Source organism: Oncorhynchus mykiss, chromosome 23, assembly GCF_013265735.2.
Source record: "Oncorhynchus mykiss isolate Arlee chromosome 23, USDA_OmykA_1.1, whole genome shotgun sequence".
In the NCBI taxonomy this organism is placed as follows: Eukaryota; Metazoa; Chordata; class Actinopteri; order Salmoniformes; family Salmonidae; genus Oncorhynchus; species Oncorhynchus mykiss.
The window spans coordinates 48,359,969-48,377,323 of record NC_048587.1 but is presented as its reverse complement, the minus strand read 5'-3'; the positions used below and the strand labels follow the sequence as shown (position 1 = coordinate 48,377,323).

The window sequence follows — 17,355 nt, the reverse complement described above, 5'->3', positions numbered from 1 at the left end:
AGGACCAAGCGGCGTGGTAACGGGCAACAGCAGCGAAAAGAGGAATGGACATGGGAGGACGTTATGGACAGCAAGAGTATGGACTATACTACTTGGGAGGAGATAGACAGGTGTCCGGTCGACCCAGGGAGAGTGCCGGAGCCCACCTGGGATTCAATGGAGCAGTGCGCGGAAGGTTATCGGAGAATGGAGTTGGAGAGACAAGCACGGCGGCGCGGTAGGAAGCCCGAGAGTCAGCCCCAAAAATGTATTGGGGGGGGGGCTCACAGGGAGTATGGCTACGCCAGGTAGGAGACCTACGCCAACGTCCTGTGCTTACCGGGGGGCTAGAGAGACCGGGCAGGCACTGTGCTATGCTGTGGAGTGCACGGTGTCCCCAGTGCGGGTGCATAGCCCGGTGCGGTACATTCCAGCTCCGCGTATCGGCCGGGCTAGAGTGAGCATCGAGCCAAGTGCCATGAAGCTGGCTCTACGCATCTGGTCTCCAGTGCGTCTCCTTGGGCCGGCTTACATGGCACCAGCCTTGCGCTCGGTGTCTCCGGTTCGCCTGCATAGCCCAGTGCGGGCTATTCCACCTCGCTGCACTGGCAGGGCGACCGGGAGCATTCAACCAGGTAAGGTTGGGCAGGCTCGGTGCTCAAGAGCTCCAGTCCGGTCTATCCAGTACCACCTCCACGCATCAGCCCTCCAGTGGCAGCTCCCCACACCAGGCTTCCTGTGCGTGTTCTTGGCCCAGTACCACCAGTGCCAGCACCACGCATCAGGCCTACTGTGCGCCTCGCCTATCCAGCGCTGCCAGAGCCTTCCTCCTCTCCAGCGCTGCCGGAGTCTCCCGCCTGTTTAGCGCTGCCAGAGCCTTCCGCCTCTACAGCGCTGCCGGAGTCTCCCGCCTGTTCAGCGCTGCCAGTCTGCATAGAGCTGCCAGTCTGCATAGAGCTGCCAGTCTGCAAGGAGCTGCCAGTCTGCAAGGAGCTGCCAGTCTGCAAGGAGCTGCCAGTCTGCAAGGAGCTGCCAGAGCTGCCAGTCTGCAGGATGCCGCCAGAGCTGCCAGTCTGCAAGGAGCCGCCAGAGCTGCCAGTCTGCAAGGAGCCGCCAGAGCTGCCAGTCAGCATGAAGCAGCCAGAGCCGCCAGTCAGCATGGAGCAGCCAGAGCCGCCAGTCAGCATGGAGCAGCCAGAGCCGCCAGTCAGCATGGAGCAGCCAGAGCCGCCAGTCAGCATGGAGCAGCCAGAGCCGCCAGTCAGCATGGAGCAGCCAGAGCCGCCAGTCAGCATGGAGCTGCCAGAGCCGCCAGTCAGCATGGAGCAGCCAGAGCCGCCAGTCAGCATGGAGCTGCCAGAGCCGCCAGTCACCATGGAGCAGCCAGAGCCGCCAGTCACCATGGAGCAGCCAGAGCCGCCAGTCAGCATGGAGCAGCCAGAGCCGCCAGTCAGCATGGAGCAGCCAGAGCCGCCAGTCAGCATGGAGCTGCCAGAGCCGCCAGTCAGCATGGAGCTGCCAGAGCCGCCAGTCAGCATGGAGCTGCCAGAGCCGCCAGTCAGCATGGAGCTGCCAGAGCCGCCAGTCTGCATGGAGCAGCCAGAGCCGCCAGTCAGCATGGAGCTGCCAGAGCCGCCAGTCAGCATGGAGCAGCCAGAGCCGCCAGTCAGCATGGAGCTGCCAGAGCCGCCAGTCACCATGGAGCAGCCAGAGCCGCCAGTCACCATGGAGCAGCCAGAGCCGCCAGTCAGCATGGAGCAGCCAGAGCCGCCAGTCAGCATGGAGCAGCCAGAGCCGCCAGTCAGCATGGAGCTGCCAGAGCCGCCAGTCTGCATGGAGCAGCCAGAGCCGCCAGTCAGCATGGAGCCGCCAGTCAGCATGGAGCTGCCAGTCAGCATGGAGCAGCCAGAGCTGCCAGTCAGCATGGATCTTCCAGATCCGCCAGTCAGCCAGGATCTGCCAGTCAGCCAGGATCCGCCAGTCAGCCAGGATCTGCCAGAAGCACCAGCCAGCCAGGATCTGCCAGAGCCAACTACCTGCCTGGGATTCCTCTCAGTCCCGAGCTACCTCAGTCCCGAGCTGCCCCTCAGTCCAGTGGGGTCCTTGGTGAGGACTACTAGGCCAAGGTCGGCGGGGAGGATCGCCTATCTAAGGACGCAAGGCAAAGGGACTAAGACTTTGTTGGAGTGGGGTCCACGTCCCGCGCCGGAGCCGCCACCATGGACAGACGCCCACCCGGACCCTCCCCTATGGGTTTAGTTGTGCGGTCGGGAGTCCGCACCTTGGGGGGGGGGGGGGGGGGGGGGGTTCTGTCACGCCCTGGTCTTAGTATTTTATGTTTTCTTTATTAATTTGGTCAGGCCAGGGTGTGACATGGGTTTTGTATGTGGTGTGTTTTGTCTTGGGTTTTTTGTTAGGTATTGGGTTTGTATTATAGTAGGTGTTTCTATCATTAGTCTATGGCTGTCTGGAGTGGTTCTCAATCAGAGGCAGGTGTTTATCGTTGTCTCTGATTGGGAACCATATTTAGGCAGCCATATTCTTTGACTGTTTTGTGGGTGATTGTGTTTGTTGTCACCAGATAGGCTGTTTAGGTTTTCACACGTTTATTGTTTTGTTAGTTTATTCATGTATAGTTTTTCTTCATTAAAAAACCATGAATAACAACCACGCTGCATTTTGGTCCGCCTCTACTTCACCCGAAGAGAACCGTTACATCACTATTATTCTACAATGTAGAAAATAGTAAAAATAAAGAAAAACCCTTGACTTGCTAGGTGTGTCCAAACTTTTGACTGGTACTGTATATAAATAAAAAAGATATTCCAAAAGATATTTACAAGATTTCCCAAAAGTAGTGCACTGGGCCTTTACTAGTCCTGTATTAGCGGACCAATATAGCCATCTGTAGCGCAGACAAACATTTTATGTCTAGGGGTCTTATGCTTAGTTAACTGCACATCAGGTGCAGGAAATTAGGTGATCATCAGTCAGCGTCGCAGACGTTTTGAGTCTTTAGTTTGGGCATGCCTGTTTGTAGTTTTATTTTTTGTATATTTATTTTAGTCACCATCTGAACAAATAATAATCCGCTTGGCTGACCGACCAAGAGGTCAAGAAGGAGCTGTGCCTGGACCCTGGTAAATTGGCCGTTTCCTGGGCACATGTACATTCAACACAGTCCTCATATGCTGATATTTCACATTGATGCACTCCTTAAATCAGGTTACAGACCAGTTAACTAAACATAAGACCCCTAGACATAAAGTGCATCAACATTAGGGGGATAAGTTTCGCAACATGTATAAACATCTGTTTTCCTCAAGGTTCTGTTTTAGGACCACTATTGTTTTCACTATACAGTGTATATTCTAACTCTTGGTGATGTCATTCGGAAACACAATGTCTACTTTCAATGCTATGTGGATAACACACATCTGTACATTTCGATGAAACATGGTGAAGGCCCAAAATTGCCAACCCTGGAAGCCTGTGTTTCAGACATAAGGAAGTGGATGGTGGCAAATGTTTATGTTTAAACCCCGACAAAACATAGTTGCTAGTTCTAGGTACCAAGAAACAAAGGGATCTGCTTTTTGATCTGGCAATTCATCTTGATGGTTGTACAGTCGTCTTAAAGTGTGTTCTGTGTGGTGCATATGTTGGATTTATAGAACGAATGGGTCAAACTGTATGTGTCAAACTATGCAAAGATGGCCTGACAGAAATGGCAGCAGGAGGTGAATGTTGAACTTTTGTTGCACACATATCCAGATGATGCAGCGTACTCTTTAGCACAATGACACTATTGGTGAAATCCTTTATCATTAAAATAATTTATACCATCCCACTGGTTTTCCTATTTACGATTAAACTTTTCCCATCACTGATAGCAAATCTATAATCCGGAATGGCCTTACCAGTAGGCTCGGGCAGTATACTGTATACAGGGGTATTTGGAAAAGTTTTCAATAAATATTAATATTTGTAGATACTTTTTAAGTAAATACCTGCAGTCAACTTGTGCAATACCTTAGGGGATAAAGCAGATTGTGTTCTTCATTTCACCTGTCACATTGTCACAGATGGATTGCCTGATCTTGCAATTTGTTTATTTTCATTTGCGCTCGTTAGCATATTTAGCTAGCAGCCTCTATGGCAATTCGCAATTACTTGTGCTAATTTTGTTAGTATACTGGTAATAGACACCCAATGGGCTTTTTGCGTTTTTAGCGCCCCCCTTGTGTACTAAAATGATAATACCATTAATCCCGGGATGAGTAAAGACGGTATGACGATATGAAAATATGGATACCATCCAACCCTACTTACCAGTTGGTACGGGCTATACAATGTGTGAAAATAAATATTTATTTCCAACTTTTCCTGAGTTCACACCATATCTCCCTAAAGGTGCCCTGACATCTGGGATCACAAGGCAATCTGGTGTGGCAACTACTATGGAGTATGGGGACAAGGGAGCGCGTACGACTGGTAAGGCATTCCATCATCAGTCTGTCATGCACTACAATAGCCACTTCCGCTACAGCTAAATACCATGGACATATGGGGATGTGTGCCAAAACATGCTATCATAGCAAAGGGAGGTGGCGTTGTGGTGATACTCCCACGCATATCCTGAGACCACCCTAATGTGACGGTCCTGTCTGCACTCTTATCAGTGCATGTGTCACACTCTGGCTGACCAGTTGACAGAGCAGGTGTAAGTGACACACTGAGCAGCAGTAGTCAGCAATATGTCTGTGATAGAGTCAAAGACGGAGCTCTTCACCGTGGCTGGGACTGACACTGGGGACTCAGGGCCAGGTTCAGGGGTAGTCAACTCCAGGAAAATAGTCACCACCTTTGAGAGATTTATCCAGCCGTGCTTGGCTGAGGTGTTAGGATGCACTCTCTTCATCTTCGTGGGATGCGGGTCTGTTATTGAGAATGCCGACGTTCCGGGGAGCATCCAGCCCGCTCTGGCTCATGGGCTGGCGCTGGCGATTGTTATCGCTGTACTGGGAGAGATCAGGTAAGGACATGCTGGCACCTGGTAAGATCTCACTCTGAGGTCAGAAAGTTTGACTATGTTTTTGTCATGTTCTCATGACTTGAGATTTACTATAACTAGAGTCTGACCAATATATCGGTGTTATCGGCTGATATTGGCCCTTTTACTGCTTTATCAGTATCAGCAATAACTCAACCAATAACCGATATTCAATAAATAGGATGAAAAGGGAATCTCATGCTGATCTGAACACTTGTGGCCATTCTTATGATGTGTCATTATTGTTACAATGTATGAAATCAACATTTGAAGCATATTTATTGGACAATTACTCTTTTGGATGCCAATTTATGATAATTCAGTGTGGAAAATTACACTTTTTAATTCCCCGCTGTAAAACAGTATATCGGCACATATATCGCATATTTATGTAAGTTTAGTAAGTTTTGTCCCCCCCAAAAAATCGGAATCAGTATCGGACCACAAAAAACATATCGGTAGGGCTCTAGTTATAACAAGTATATTAATCTCTTTTATCAGTGTGATTTTCCTAATGCATGAGTATCAGTAGCAAGTACTAAACATGTTATTCTGTCTGAATCCAGTGGTGGCCACTTCAACCCAGCTGTGTCTGTGAGTGTGTGCGTCAGTGGAGGACTGGACGTCATCCTACTGGGGCCATATATACTCTCACAGATAGTGGGGGGGATGACTGGGGCTGGATTGGCAAAGGTAAGGGGGCTTTTCACATCAAGTTTGTTTAGAGCGGGGGATTTTTTTTACTCTGGAGTGATTACCCCCTAAATTCGTTTTTTTGGACAGGAGTAAATATGAACCGCAGTGCACACCAAACAACCGCTGTGGTTCGCTCAAAAGTATGATCTGTCTGTCTGATTCCATTTGTATGTGGTGTGCTTCACTGCAGGTGAGAATGCAGTAAGGGCCAAACAGATAAAAATAACCAGAGGCCCGCAGTGTTGTTTGTTTGACGCAATGTCAAAACTTGATAGGTCTGAAATATTTTGTGAGTAGCAGTGCATTTATGAGCACATCCTGTGGAGCTGCAGGGGAGACTGGGACTGGTTGTCACACTTCTTACTGTGTATATTTCTCAACAACGGCATATCTATTTCATAAGAAACTATTTTAAACAAGAAAGCAGGGTCTTGGGTAGCTGACTAAACTCCACTCCATGATGAAGGAAGTTTATGATGAACTCCACCAATGGAATGGAGCAGAGACCAGGCTTTGTGGAATTCAGCTCCTACTACATCGTTTCGCCCAAGGTCAATACTTTAAAAAAAATGTACTTATGAAATGTTTACCTTGTACCTGTTTGTCCTCTGTAGTTGCGTTAATTTGTTTGCTGAAATGAATACTTTTTCTAAAAACAAGAATCAAATACAACCACCGACTGTTTGCTCATTGCTGTTGCTCTACAATGGCAACTCAGCGTAAATGAGCATGTGCCAATTGAATCTCAACAAGTCGGTGGTATTTCCTTAACATTTTTTGAAAAAGTATGGATTTCAGCAAACAAAGAAAGGTGGAGTTAATCAGAAACTTCCTTCACCATGGAGTGGAGATGAGTCAGATAGGTCTTGGGGAAGAAATGGGCCTCCTCCTTTTGGAGTTATTATCCATTAAACACACTGTCCGTTGGAAATGAAGACATTTAGCCTACATTCTTAGAAATAGTCATATTGATTTTGATAGAACAATATTCATAACACAATTCAACAGCTTAAACCTTGTAGGTAGAATTTGTTATATAATCACTCCCAATTTAGCATAAAGGCTACTTTCACTTTGGACAGGGGGGTGTTGTCCCCCCTACATTCTGAAATTGCACTTTTTCTCCCTATCATTGCAATGTGATACCAAATAATGCAATTCTTTAGGACCTTTGCGGATGCCTCAGAGTGGTCGGGTAGGCTTTTTGGAGATTTCAGTCAGTTGGATTTAGGATCATGCAGACACCACAAAGCGTGCAGACAGGATCTGTGAAAGGCAAAGATTCTGGAAGGCTGGCTGGACCAGCACAGGAGAGTTGAACAGAGGCAGCTGCTGTCAGTGTGTTGAGGTTTTTCTCAGAGTTGTTAAAGCAAGCAGAGCAAAACTGTCTACTCTTTAGTTGACTGATGTAACTGCTGTTTAACCTTATGGGAAAAAAAGTTAACTAGTGGTTGTTTCCAGTGCTGAGATATTAACTAGTGTAACTGACATGTAACGTTAGACAATGTTTAATCCCCTCTCGACTGAGGTGAATCAATTAGCTAGCTAGTAGTTAACTAACCACAACCAGGTCAGCTCTAGACTAGTTATCTGGCAGATAGCGATATGAGGTGGTTACTATTATTATCTAACAGCTGTTGTGTGTCTGGAAATATTTTGTAGCCTTAGTTTTGTCCTGTTTCAACAGAAGTAAATTAACTTGGCTAGCTTTCGGCAGTTGATGTATCGTTAGAGAGAGAGCTGGCCAAATGTTGGCTAATGTTAGCTATTCTTTTTGCCTCAATCAGACTAGACCTGAATCAAATGATGAAACTAGCAGCCAAACGATTGAAGACCGATATTCTGATGTTTTTTCAGTGCAATGTGAGTTTTTATTAGTCAGTATAGCAATGTAATTAGTTATTGATCTGTCAGTTTCCCTCGCTAATCCCCTACTTTTCACATAAACACAGTAATAAACTGCCCTACATTTTTTTTTTAACCTTTATTTAACTTAGCAAGTCAGTTAAGAACAACAGATTTGTACCTTGTCAGCTCGGGGATTTGAACTTGCAACCTTTCGGTTACTAGTCCAACACTCTAACCACTAGGCTACCCTGCCATGTACTAACTGGTGCACAGTCAGTACACAACACTATTCTCATATTGTCTTAGCATGATCAGATGGTGACAGCTGTCCGAGCAGGTGTCAGACAGCCAGGTAAGACAAGTCTACAGAGCTCAGGTGAATTTTGCAGTATATTCAGTGAATTATCAAAGTTCCATCTTGAATTGATGGGTATACCTACAGTAGCTACAGGACAGCAGTGTATCTTAGTGTCACGACTTCCGCCGAAGTCGGCCCCTCTCCTTGTTTGGGTGGTGTTCGGCGGTCGACGTCACCAACCTTCTAGCCATCATTGATCCATTTTTCATTTTCCATTGGTTTTGTCTTGTCTTCCTACACACCTGGTTCCAATACCATTCATTACATGTTGTGTATTTAACCCTCTGTTTCCCCTCATGTCCTTGTCAGAGATTGTTTTGTTGTATGTAGGTGTGTTATTTGTTCTGGTGTGCGATGGGTTTTGCACCCTATTATGTTATTTTTGTATACTTTGGTTTTCTGAGGTTTTTTGTATGTTTATTAAACAGCTCCGTTTTTACCAAGTTCATTCTCCTGCACCTGACTTCCCTGCCACCAGCACTCACCGCATTACAGAATCTCTGACCACACTATGAAGTCAGCAGGAGAGTATACCCCGGCCATTGAGATGGAGGAGCGCTTCCAGGAGCATGCAGCAATGCTTTGCCAACTTAGCACCGCCATGGATTGCGTTGTCAAAACTATGGACTGCTGGGAGAGACAGGGAGTTTTTCCAGCGCCTCCACCAGCCCAACCGGGGTCTCTCTTGAGCGCCCCTTTCCAGCCTGAACCACTCCTCTCCTTACCCCAGGAGTACGACGGGAGGGCAGTTGAACCTTTGCAGTTGAACCTTTATCTGGCCACCGTCCACCTGGCTCTATCGGACCGTGAGAGGGTGTCTGCCCTCATCTCGTGCCTCACTGGGAGAGCCCTGGAATGGGCCAACACTGTGTGGAGAGAGGGAGATGCGGCGTTGGACCAGTTTGAGGAGTTCACCCGCTGTTTCCGGGAAGTCTTCGACCACCCGCCTGAGGGGAGAGCGGCGGATGAGCGCCTCTACCATCTGAGGCAGGAGACGAGGAGCGCCCAGGAGTTTGCCCTGGAGTTTGCCCTGGAGTTTAGGACCCTGGCTGCCGATGCGGGATTGAACGACAGGGCCCTGATCGACCAGTATTGTTGCAGTCTGCGCAAGGACGTCTGTCGGGAGCTGGCCTACAGAGACACCACCCTCACTTTCGACCAGCTGGTGGATCTGTCCATCCGGCTGGACAACCTGCTGGCTACTCGCGGACGTCCAGATCGGGGTCTGGTAGGTCCATCCTCCCGCACCCCCTCTCCAATACCTCTGGAGCTGGGAGGGGCAGTGCGCAGGGAGACCGGAGGGGGTTCCCACTCGTGCACCATCTGTGGCTGCAGAGGTCACACTGCGGGTCAGTGCCAGGTTGGTTCCTCTGGGAATCGAGGATTCTGGGAATCCCAGGAGTCATGTGTATCCACTCTCACAGGCAGAGATGGAGGCTATGGAAACATATGTCTCCGAATCCCTGCGTCAGGGGTACATTCGCTCCTCCACTTCACCCGCCTCCTCAAGTTTATTTTTTGTGAAGAAGAAGGATGGGGGTCTGCGCCCGTGCATTGACTATCAGGGTCTGAATCAGATCACTGTGAGGTATAGTTACCCGCTACCGCTCATAGCTACAGAGATAGAGTCAATGCACAGGGCGCACTTCTTCAGCAAACTAGATCTCAGGAGCGCCTACAACCTGGTGCGTACCCGAGAGGGAGACGAGTGGAATACGGCTTTCAGTACCAGCTCTGGGCACTATGAGTATCTCGTCATGCCGTACGGGTTGATGAATGCGACATCAGTCTTCCAAGCGTTTGTAGACAAGATTTTCAGGGACCTGCACGGGCAGGGTGTAGTGGTGTATATTGATGACATCTTGATGTATTCCGCTACACGCACTGAGCATGTGTCCCTGGTGCGCAGAGTGCTTGGTCGCCTGTTGGAGCATGACCTGTACGTCAAGGCTGAGAAATGGGGTCAGGCAGCCAGGGAAGACCAATCTGTGATGGAGCTGAGGTGAATTTTTGCAGATGCAACACTTTCTTCTCTCTGTGCAGACAACGTGGACAAGTCAGATACTTCAAAGATTGAAACTATTTTAAGGCAGTCTGACAAACATCCAAAAGTTGATTTCCAAACTGTATGACACAAAACATGTCAAACAAAAAATGTGAGAAAGACCTGATATAATTGATGATGAATGGATACAGATATGTTTGAATGCCATGTCATGTTCATATAATCTCAGACATTAATTACCATCCATAGAACGTACTATATTCCAGTGAAACTGAACATCATGCACTCAGAAATGTCATTCCTCTGCTGCAGGGGTAAAACACAAAAGAGGACATGTTTCAATATGTTATGGTCTTGTGAAGGCTGGCTGAATTCTGGCAAAGTTTGTTATTTTATCTCAGCATGTCTACAGATTCTCCCTTCTCCCTGTTTATGTTTGCTTGGAAATGTTGATACTTGAGACTGTTATCAGAAGAAACTGTGTAATCAAGCATGTATAGCAGCTAAGAAATGCATTGCCATTATTTAGAAGGTTGGTTATCCTCCCACAATGTCACAATGGATGGCAGAAATGTCAAGTTATGTATCACTAGATTTGATGTATTACTAGATTAATGGTATACTGGGCAACTTTCACAAGGTCTGGATAGCTTATATGGAATTCAGTACGACAAAAGGAATCTGTTTTGAAAACATGCCCACGTCAGAGGAGATATCTATTAAGGCAATCCCTAGATGCTGGGCTACTCAGTCCTGGCACTTGCCGTCCTGTGGGTTGTCACTCTGGCCTTGGCCTAACACACCCGAAAACCAATAATGAATCTTTCACTAAGATCCTAAAGCTGAGTGGGCTGTGTTGGGTTGGGACGCTGCAGGGCGTTGGACCCTTAGGGACATATTGCGTGCAAGTCAGAAGAGCTCTACAGTACTATGAGGCCTATGACATGAATTATACTGAACAAAAAGATTTTGCTGAGTTACAGTTCATGAAGGGAAATAAGTTAATTGAAATAAATACATTAGGCCCTAATCTATGGATTTCACATGACTGGACAAGGGCGCAGCCATAGGTGGGTCTGGGAGGGCATAGGCCCACTCACTGGGGACGCAGGCCCACCCACTGGGGACGCTAGCCCAGCCAATCGGAATGAGGTTTTCCCCACAGTAGGGCTTTATTACAGACATACAGACTCCTCAGCAGAGGTTGTCTTAATATGGACAATCAATCACTCAAACGTGTTTAATAATGATCTCTAACCTAGCTTGATGACTGTGGGCATTGGTGCTTACTTTTTGTTCTAAATAGACACAACATATTGGATTGTGTAGAAATGCAGGAAATTAGCTTTAGATGGTCAAAAAAAAGTCCTACACAGACCCCCCCCCCCCCCCCCCCCCCGCCACCAAAGTTGTGCCCCTGCCTATGATCCTAATTGCCATGTCTTGTCCAAGCAACAATTTAGAAATCAGTTTGAAATAGGCTACAGCTCTCCCTTTCCCCTTTTCAACATATATCTTGTAAGACCATGAAACATGACATGTTTATAACCTAAACATCAGTGTTCAAAACTTAAACATTTAGATGTGCCAAGAAGTGTTCTCATCTGAAACACAGATGTTTATAATGCTAGAATATGTCAGCATTTCCCAGGCAGTTTCAAACCAGGAGAATGTACACAGTGCCTTCAGAAAGTATTCATACACCTTGACTGATTCCACATTTGGTTGTGTTACAGCCTGAATTCAAAATCAATTAAATATATATGTTTACTCACCCATCTCACACAATTTCCTATAATGACAAAGTGAAAACATGTTTTAGACATTTTGGCAAATTTATTGAAAATGAAATTCAGAAATAACCATTTACATAAGTAATCACACCCCTTTGCTATGACTCACCAAATTAAGCCAGGTCCTTCCAATTTCCTTTGATAACCCTTGAGACGTCATGACAACTTGATTGAAGTCCAACTGTGGCTAACATAAATTACAGAATGTACAGAATAAAATGATTCCCTTAAACGTGCACAAGGCATCATGAAATCAGCAGATTATCAAGGTTTTTTATAGCCCAATGTTCAACCCAGTGTCTCTATTGAAGGTGGTGGGTCTTCCAGCAGGACCCAAGATGAGAACCAGCCCCAGTCTACCGTATTGTGGTGGGTCTTCCAGCAGGACAAGGCCCCAAACACATATCATAAGTATTATTATAATATTTGATTTAACTAGGCAAGTCAGTTAAGAACAAATTATTATTTACAATGACAGCCAACACTGGGCCAATTGTGCACTGCCCTATGAGACTTCCAATTAAGGCCTGTGATTTGAACCAGGGTGTCTGTAGTGACACCTCTAGCACTGAGATGCAGTGCCTTAGACCGCTGCACCACGCAGGAGCCCCAAGGAATGGTTCAAGAAGAAATGCTGGACTGTTCTGGAGTGTCCAGTGAAGATTCCAGACGTTGGTGGAGGGCACCCATCAAACATTGAAGGATTAGAGCATTTTGCTTCTGAAGAGTGGGACAAATTTCCAGTAGAATGGTGCAGTAAGTTCAATGATGGCTACAAGAAGTGTTTGTCCGCAGTTATCTTGGACTACGGCTGTGCAACCAGGTACATTCGCCTTTATTTTGTCAATTAAAATTGTAAACTTCAGTTTTTTTTTTTAACTAGTTCTGCATTGTTGAAAATCCAATAACAGGGTGTTACAGGAAAGTGTTTAGTTATGTGTTCATATCCTAGTGGGTTTACAATATTAAAACACACAACCCCTGCTCGTCAATGTTTAGAGATGCTGCTAGAAATTGTCAAAATGGATGACCTCTTGCAAAGAAGTTGCACATATTAACCTTAAAATTACTAGGCTACACAGCACACTCCAGATTGGGAGAAATAGGCTAAATACTGTGACAACCAACCCATGATGAGAGAACCAGCCCCAGTATCCTAACTTCAACCAAACAGTGAAGAGAGAACCAGCCACAGTCTCCCATATTCAACCAACCCATGATGAGAGAACCAGCCCCATTCCCCCTGTTCAACCAACCCTTGATGAGAACCAGCCCTAGCCTCAACACTTCAACCAACCCATGATGAGAGAAACAGCACCAGTCTCCCATATTCAACCAACCCATGATGAGAGAACCAGGCCCAGTCTCACATATTCAACCAAACCATAATGAGAGAACTAGCCCAAATCTCCCCTATTCAACCAACCCATGATGAGAGAACCATCCCCAGTTTCCCGTATTCAACCAACCCAAGATGAGAACCAGCCCCAGTCTACCGTATTCAACCAACCAATGATGAGAGAACCAGACCCAGTCTGCTGTTTTCAACCAACCCATGATGAGAGAACCAGCCCCAGTCTCCCCATTTCAACCAACCCATGATGAGAGAACCAGGCCCAGTCTCACATATTCAACCAAACCATAATGAGAGAACTAGCCCAAATCTCCCCTATTCAACCAACCCATGATGAGAGAACCATCCCCAGTTTCCCGTATTCAACCAACCCAAGATGAGAACCAGCCCCAGTCTACCGTATTCAACCAACCAATGATGAGAGAACCAGACCCAGTCTGCTGTTTTCAACCAACCCATGATGAGAGAACCAGCCCCAGTCTCCCCATTTCAACCAACCCATGATGAGAGAACCAGCCCCAGTCCCCCTGTTCAACCAACCCATGATGAGAGAACCAGCCCCAGTCTCCCCATTTCAACCAACCCATGATGAGAACTAGCCCCAGCCTCCCCACTTCAACAAACCCATGATGAAAACCAGTCCATCATCCCATTTCAACCAACCCATGTTGAGAGAACCAGCTCCAGTCTCCCATATTCAACCAACCCATGATGAGAGAACCAGGCCCAGTCTCACATATTCAACCAAACCATAATGAGAGAACTAGCCCAAATCTCCCCTATTCAACCAACCCACGATGAGAGAACCATCCCCAGTTTCCCGTATTCAACCAACCCATGATGAGAACCAGCCCCAGTCTACCGTATTCAACCAACCCATGATTAGAGAACCAGCCCCAGTCTCCCGTATTCAACCAACCCATGATGAGAGAACCAGCCCCAGTCTCCCGTATTCAACAAACCCATGATGAGAGAACCGCCCCCAGTCTCCCCTTTTAACAGCACCTTGCAGTTATTACAGAGCGACTATTGTGTTATTTCCTACCGCATGTTGCAAAGCAAGTGCAATATGACGATAGGTACACACAAGTGATGCTCCATATGATCCTAGATGTATTTAACGTGCGAATGTCTGTTCATTAAACAAATTACTTGCATCACACATAGTTTTGCGTAGTCTACACATTTGAGTTAATTTGACGTTTGGCAATATGTAACCAACTAGACCAAGTTACCATAACGCAATGTAACAAACTATCAAACTGATTCGAATGATAGCAAACAAATTTATGTGAGAACCAGTCTCCATATGCTGTTTTCATGGTATCAAAATGTCAATAGCTTGGATATTAAAATAGGTCTAAAAAAAAATCACAAGCATTTGGATCCAAACAAAAAACATTAATAAATGGCAATATAATCCCAATGTAATCCCAATATAATCCCAATAAAACCCCAATAAAACTCCAATATAATCCCAATAAAACCCCAATATAATCTCAATAAAACTCCAGTCGAATCCCAATAGATTCCCAATTTAATCCCAATAAAATACCAATAAAACCCCAATAGAATCCCAATAAAAACCTAATTGAATCCCAATATAATCTCAATTAACCCCCAGTCTAATCCCAATAGAATCTCAATCTAATCCCAATCTAATCCCAATAAAACCACAATCTAATCCTAATAAAAAAACAATAAAAACTCAATCTAATCGCAATCTAATCGTACAGATGTTGTGATATTCCACAGGCAGTTTACTCCATCATCAGCTATGACAGTGCAGCAGGGGGAGCATTCAACGTGGTTAAAACCAGTGGCAACATCGGCAGTGCCGCTGTAGCAGAGATGGTCATGACCCTCTTCCTGTCCCTTGTGGTCTGTATGGGGGCCGTCAACGGCAGGACCCGTACCCCACTGGCCCCACTTTGCATTGGGCTCACTGTGACTGCTAATATACTGGCTGGGTAAGGGCTGAGCAAATCTATGGAGACCTGTCATGGTAGACGGTGTATTGAAATGACAAGGGTTCACGGCAGAACAGGTTCAATACTATTCCTGCTTTGCCATTATCGAAAATAACAAGAAATGACACGGCAGGAATGAAGAGAACATTGGCATTGACATCACTGCCTGCCTGATAACGATTAATTCTACTAACTACGTGTATTGATCTGATGTAATGCATTGTTCGATCAATATAGAAACCAGATGTGTTTGTCCCATTGGTCTTTTAGTGGGTCAGTGTCTGGAGGGTGTATGAACCCAGCGCGGGCGTTTGGCCCTGCAGTGATGGCTAACTACTGGGAGTACCACTGGATCTACTGGGTGGGACCGGTTGCAGGGGCCCTTATCACTGGCAGCTTGGTCAGGTAGGATACAGCACACCTAGCCTTCATTACTCACCTATTTATAGATAGTATTACCCTTCTACCATAGATTGTGACCTTAGAGGCAATAAAATGGCACAGCATTTCCATACTGTTTCAGCCTGTCATACATCATACTCTATACAGTCAGTAGGAGAGTATTGCGTCATCGCATTGTAATTCATGTATTGTTTACTATCATTGAATTCCTATTTTTGTACACAGGTTGTTGTTTGGAGACCAGAAGACACGTCTTGTTCTGAAGTAAAAGTGTTATCTTGGAGACATAGGGCATTGTCTTCCAAAATATTGTATTTCCCTTTATAGCTTTCAGAACTTTTGTATTTCACATCTTGTCGTACACGTCATATTGTTTTGAACTGTACTGTATAACAAAAACAATTTGCATAAGTACAATACATTCAAACCTATGGTCACGTCTGGCCATTCAATCCGTCAATCATTGTTTATGTTTGGTTCAAAGTTCTTTAATGGCAACATGAATCGTTTTTACTATTTTATTACACTATTACACTACACTACACGCATTGAACTCACTGACTGATAAAATACATTCTAAATCATGCTTCAACTGGCATGCATAAATTTATTTATTTTTATTTTATTTCACCTTTATTTAACCAGGTAGGCAAGTTGAGAACAAGTTCTCATTTACAACTGCGACCTGGCCAAGATAAAGCAAACAGGTGCGACACAAACAACAACACAGAGTTACACATGGAATAAACAAGCGTACAGTCAATAATATAATAGAAAAATAATCAAGTCTATATACAGTGTGTGCAAATGGCGTCAGGAGGTAAGGCCATCAATAGGCCACAGTAGCAAAGTTATTACAATTTAGCAGATTAACACAGGAGTGATAGATGAGCAGATGATGATGTGCAAGTAGTGATACTGGTGTGCAAAAGAGCATAAATTGACAAGATTGATTGACATTTGCCATGCATCCCTGACATTAACATTGTCTCAAACATAAAATACACAGGACCAGTCAAAAGTTTGCACACATCTATTCATTCAAGGGTTTTTCTTTGTTTTGACTATTTTATACATTGTAGAAGAACAGTGAAGACATAAACTATAAAATAACACATATGGAATCATGTAGTAACCAAAAAAGTGTTAAACAAATCAAAATATATTTTATATTTGAGATTCTTGAAAGTATCCACCCTTTGCCTTGATGGAAGGTTTGCACACTCTTGGCATTCTCTCAACCAGCTTCATGAGGTAGTCACCTGAAATGCTTTTCCAACAGTCTTGAAGGAGTTCCTACATATGCTGAGTACTAGTTGGTTGCTTTTCCTTCACTCTGCTGTCCAACTAATCCCATACCATCTCAATTGGGTTGAGGTTGGGTGATTGTGGAGGTCAGGTCATCTGATGCAGCATTCCATCACTCTTCTTTCTGGTCAAATAGCCCTTACACAGCCTGGAGATGTGTTGGGTCATTGTCCTGTTGATAAACAAATTATGGTCCCCACTAAGGGCAAACCAGATGGGATGGCGTATCGCTGCAGAATGCTGTGATAGCCATGCTGGTTAAATGTGTCTTGAATTCTAAATAAATCACTGACAGTGTCACCAGCAAGCCACCCCGAAACCATCACACCACCTCCTCCATGCTTCATGGTGGGAATCACACATGTAGAGATCATCTGTTTACCTAGTCCTCGTCTCACAAAGACACTGCGGTTGGAACTAAAAATCTCAAATTTGGACTAATCAGAGTAAAGAACAGATTTACACCGGTCTAATGTCCATTGCTCATGTTTCTTGGCCCAAGCAAGTATCTTCCTCTTATTGGTGTCCTTTAGTAGTGGTTTCTTTGCAGCAATTCGACTATGAAGACCTGATTCAAGCAGTCTCCTCT

The 17,355-nt window shown here is 45.5% G+C and overlaps 1 protein-coding gene across 1 annotated transcript; it reads left to right on the top strand.

Moving 5' to 3' along the window:
- Positions 1 to 4,603: 4,603 nt before the first annotated feature.
- LOC110502897 (aquaporin-8-like) lies at positions 4,604 to 15,918 on the top strand. Its single transcript, XM_036960657.1, has 5 exons — positions 4,604 to 5,014; positions 5,599 to 5,725; positions 14,842 to 15,056; positions 15,327 to 15,461; positions 15,684 to 15,918. Exons 1-5 carry the CDS (start codon positions 4,737 to 4,739, stop codon positions 15,724 to 15,726), a joined length of 798 nt encoding a protein of 265 aa, XP_036816552.1. The 5' UTR covers positions 4,604 to 4,736; the 3' UTR covers positions 15,727 to 15,918.
- The last annotated feature ends 1,437 nt before the right edge of the window (positions 15,919 to 17,355 follow it).

Excerpts from the sequence above, each read along its gene's own strand:
- LOC110502897 (XM_036960657.1), top strand. The coding sequence starts at position 4,737 with ATGTCTGTGATAGAGTCAAAGACGGAGCTCTTCACCGTGGCTGGGACT. Across the intron at positions 5,015-5,598 it reads GCTGTACTGGGAGAGATCAG|TGGTGGCCACTTCAACCCAG; the intron begins GTAAGGACATGC and ends GTCTGAATCCAG. Across the intron at positions 15,057-15,326 it reads ACTGCTAATATACTGGCTGG|TGGGTCAGTGTCTGGAGGGT; the intron begins GTAAGGGCTGAG and ends TTGGTCTTTTAG.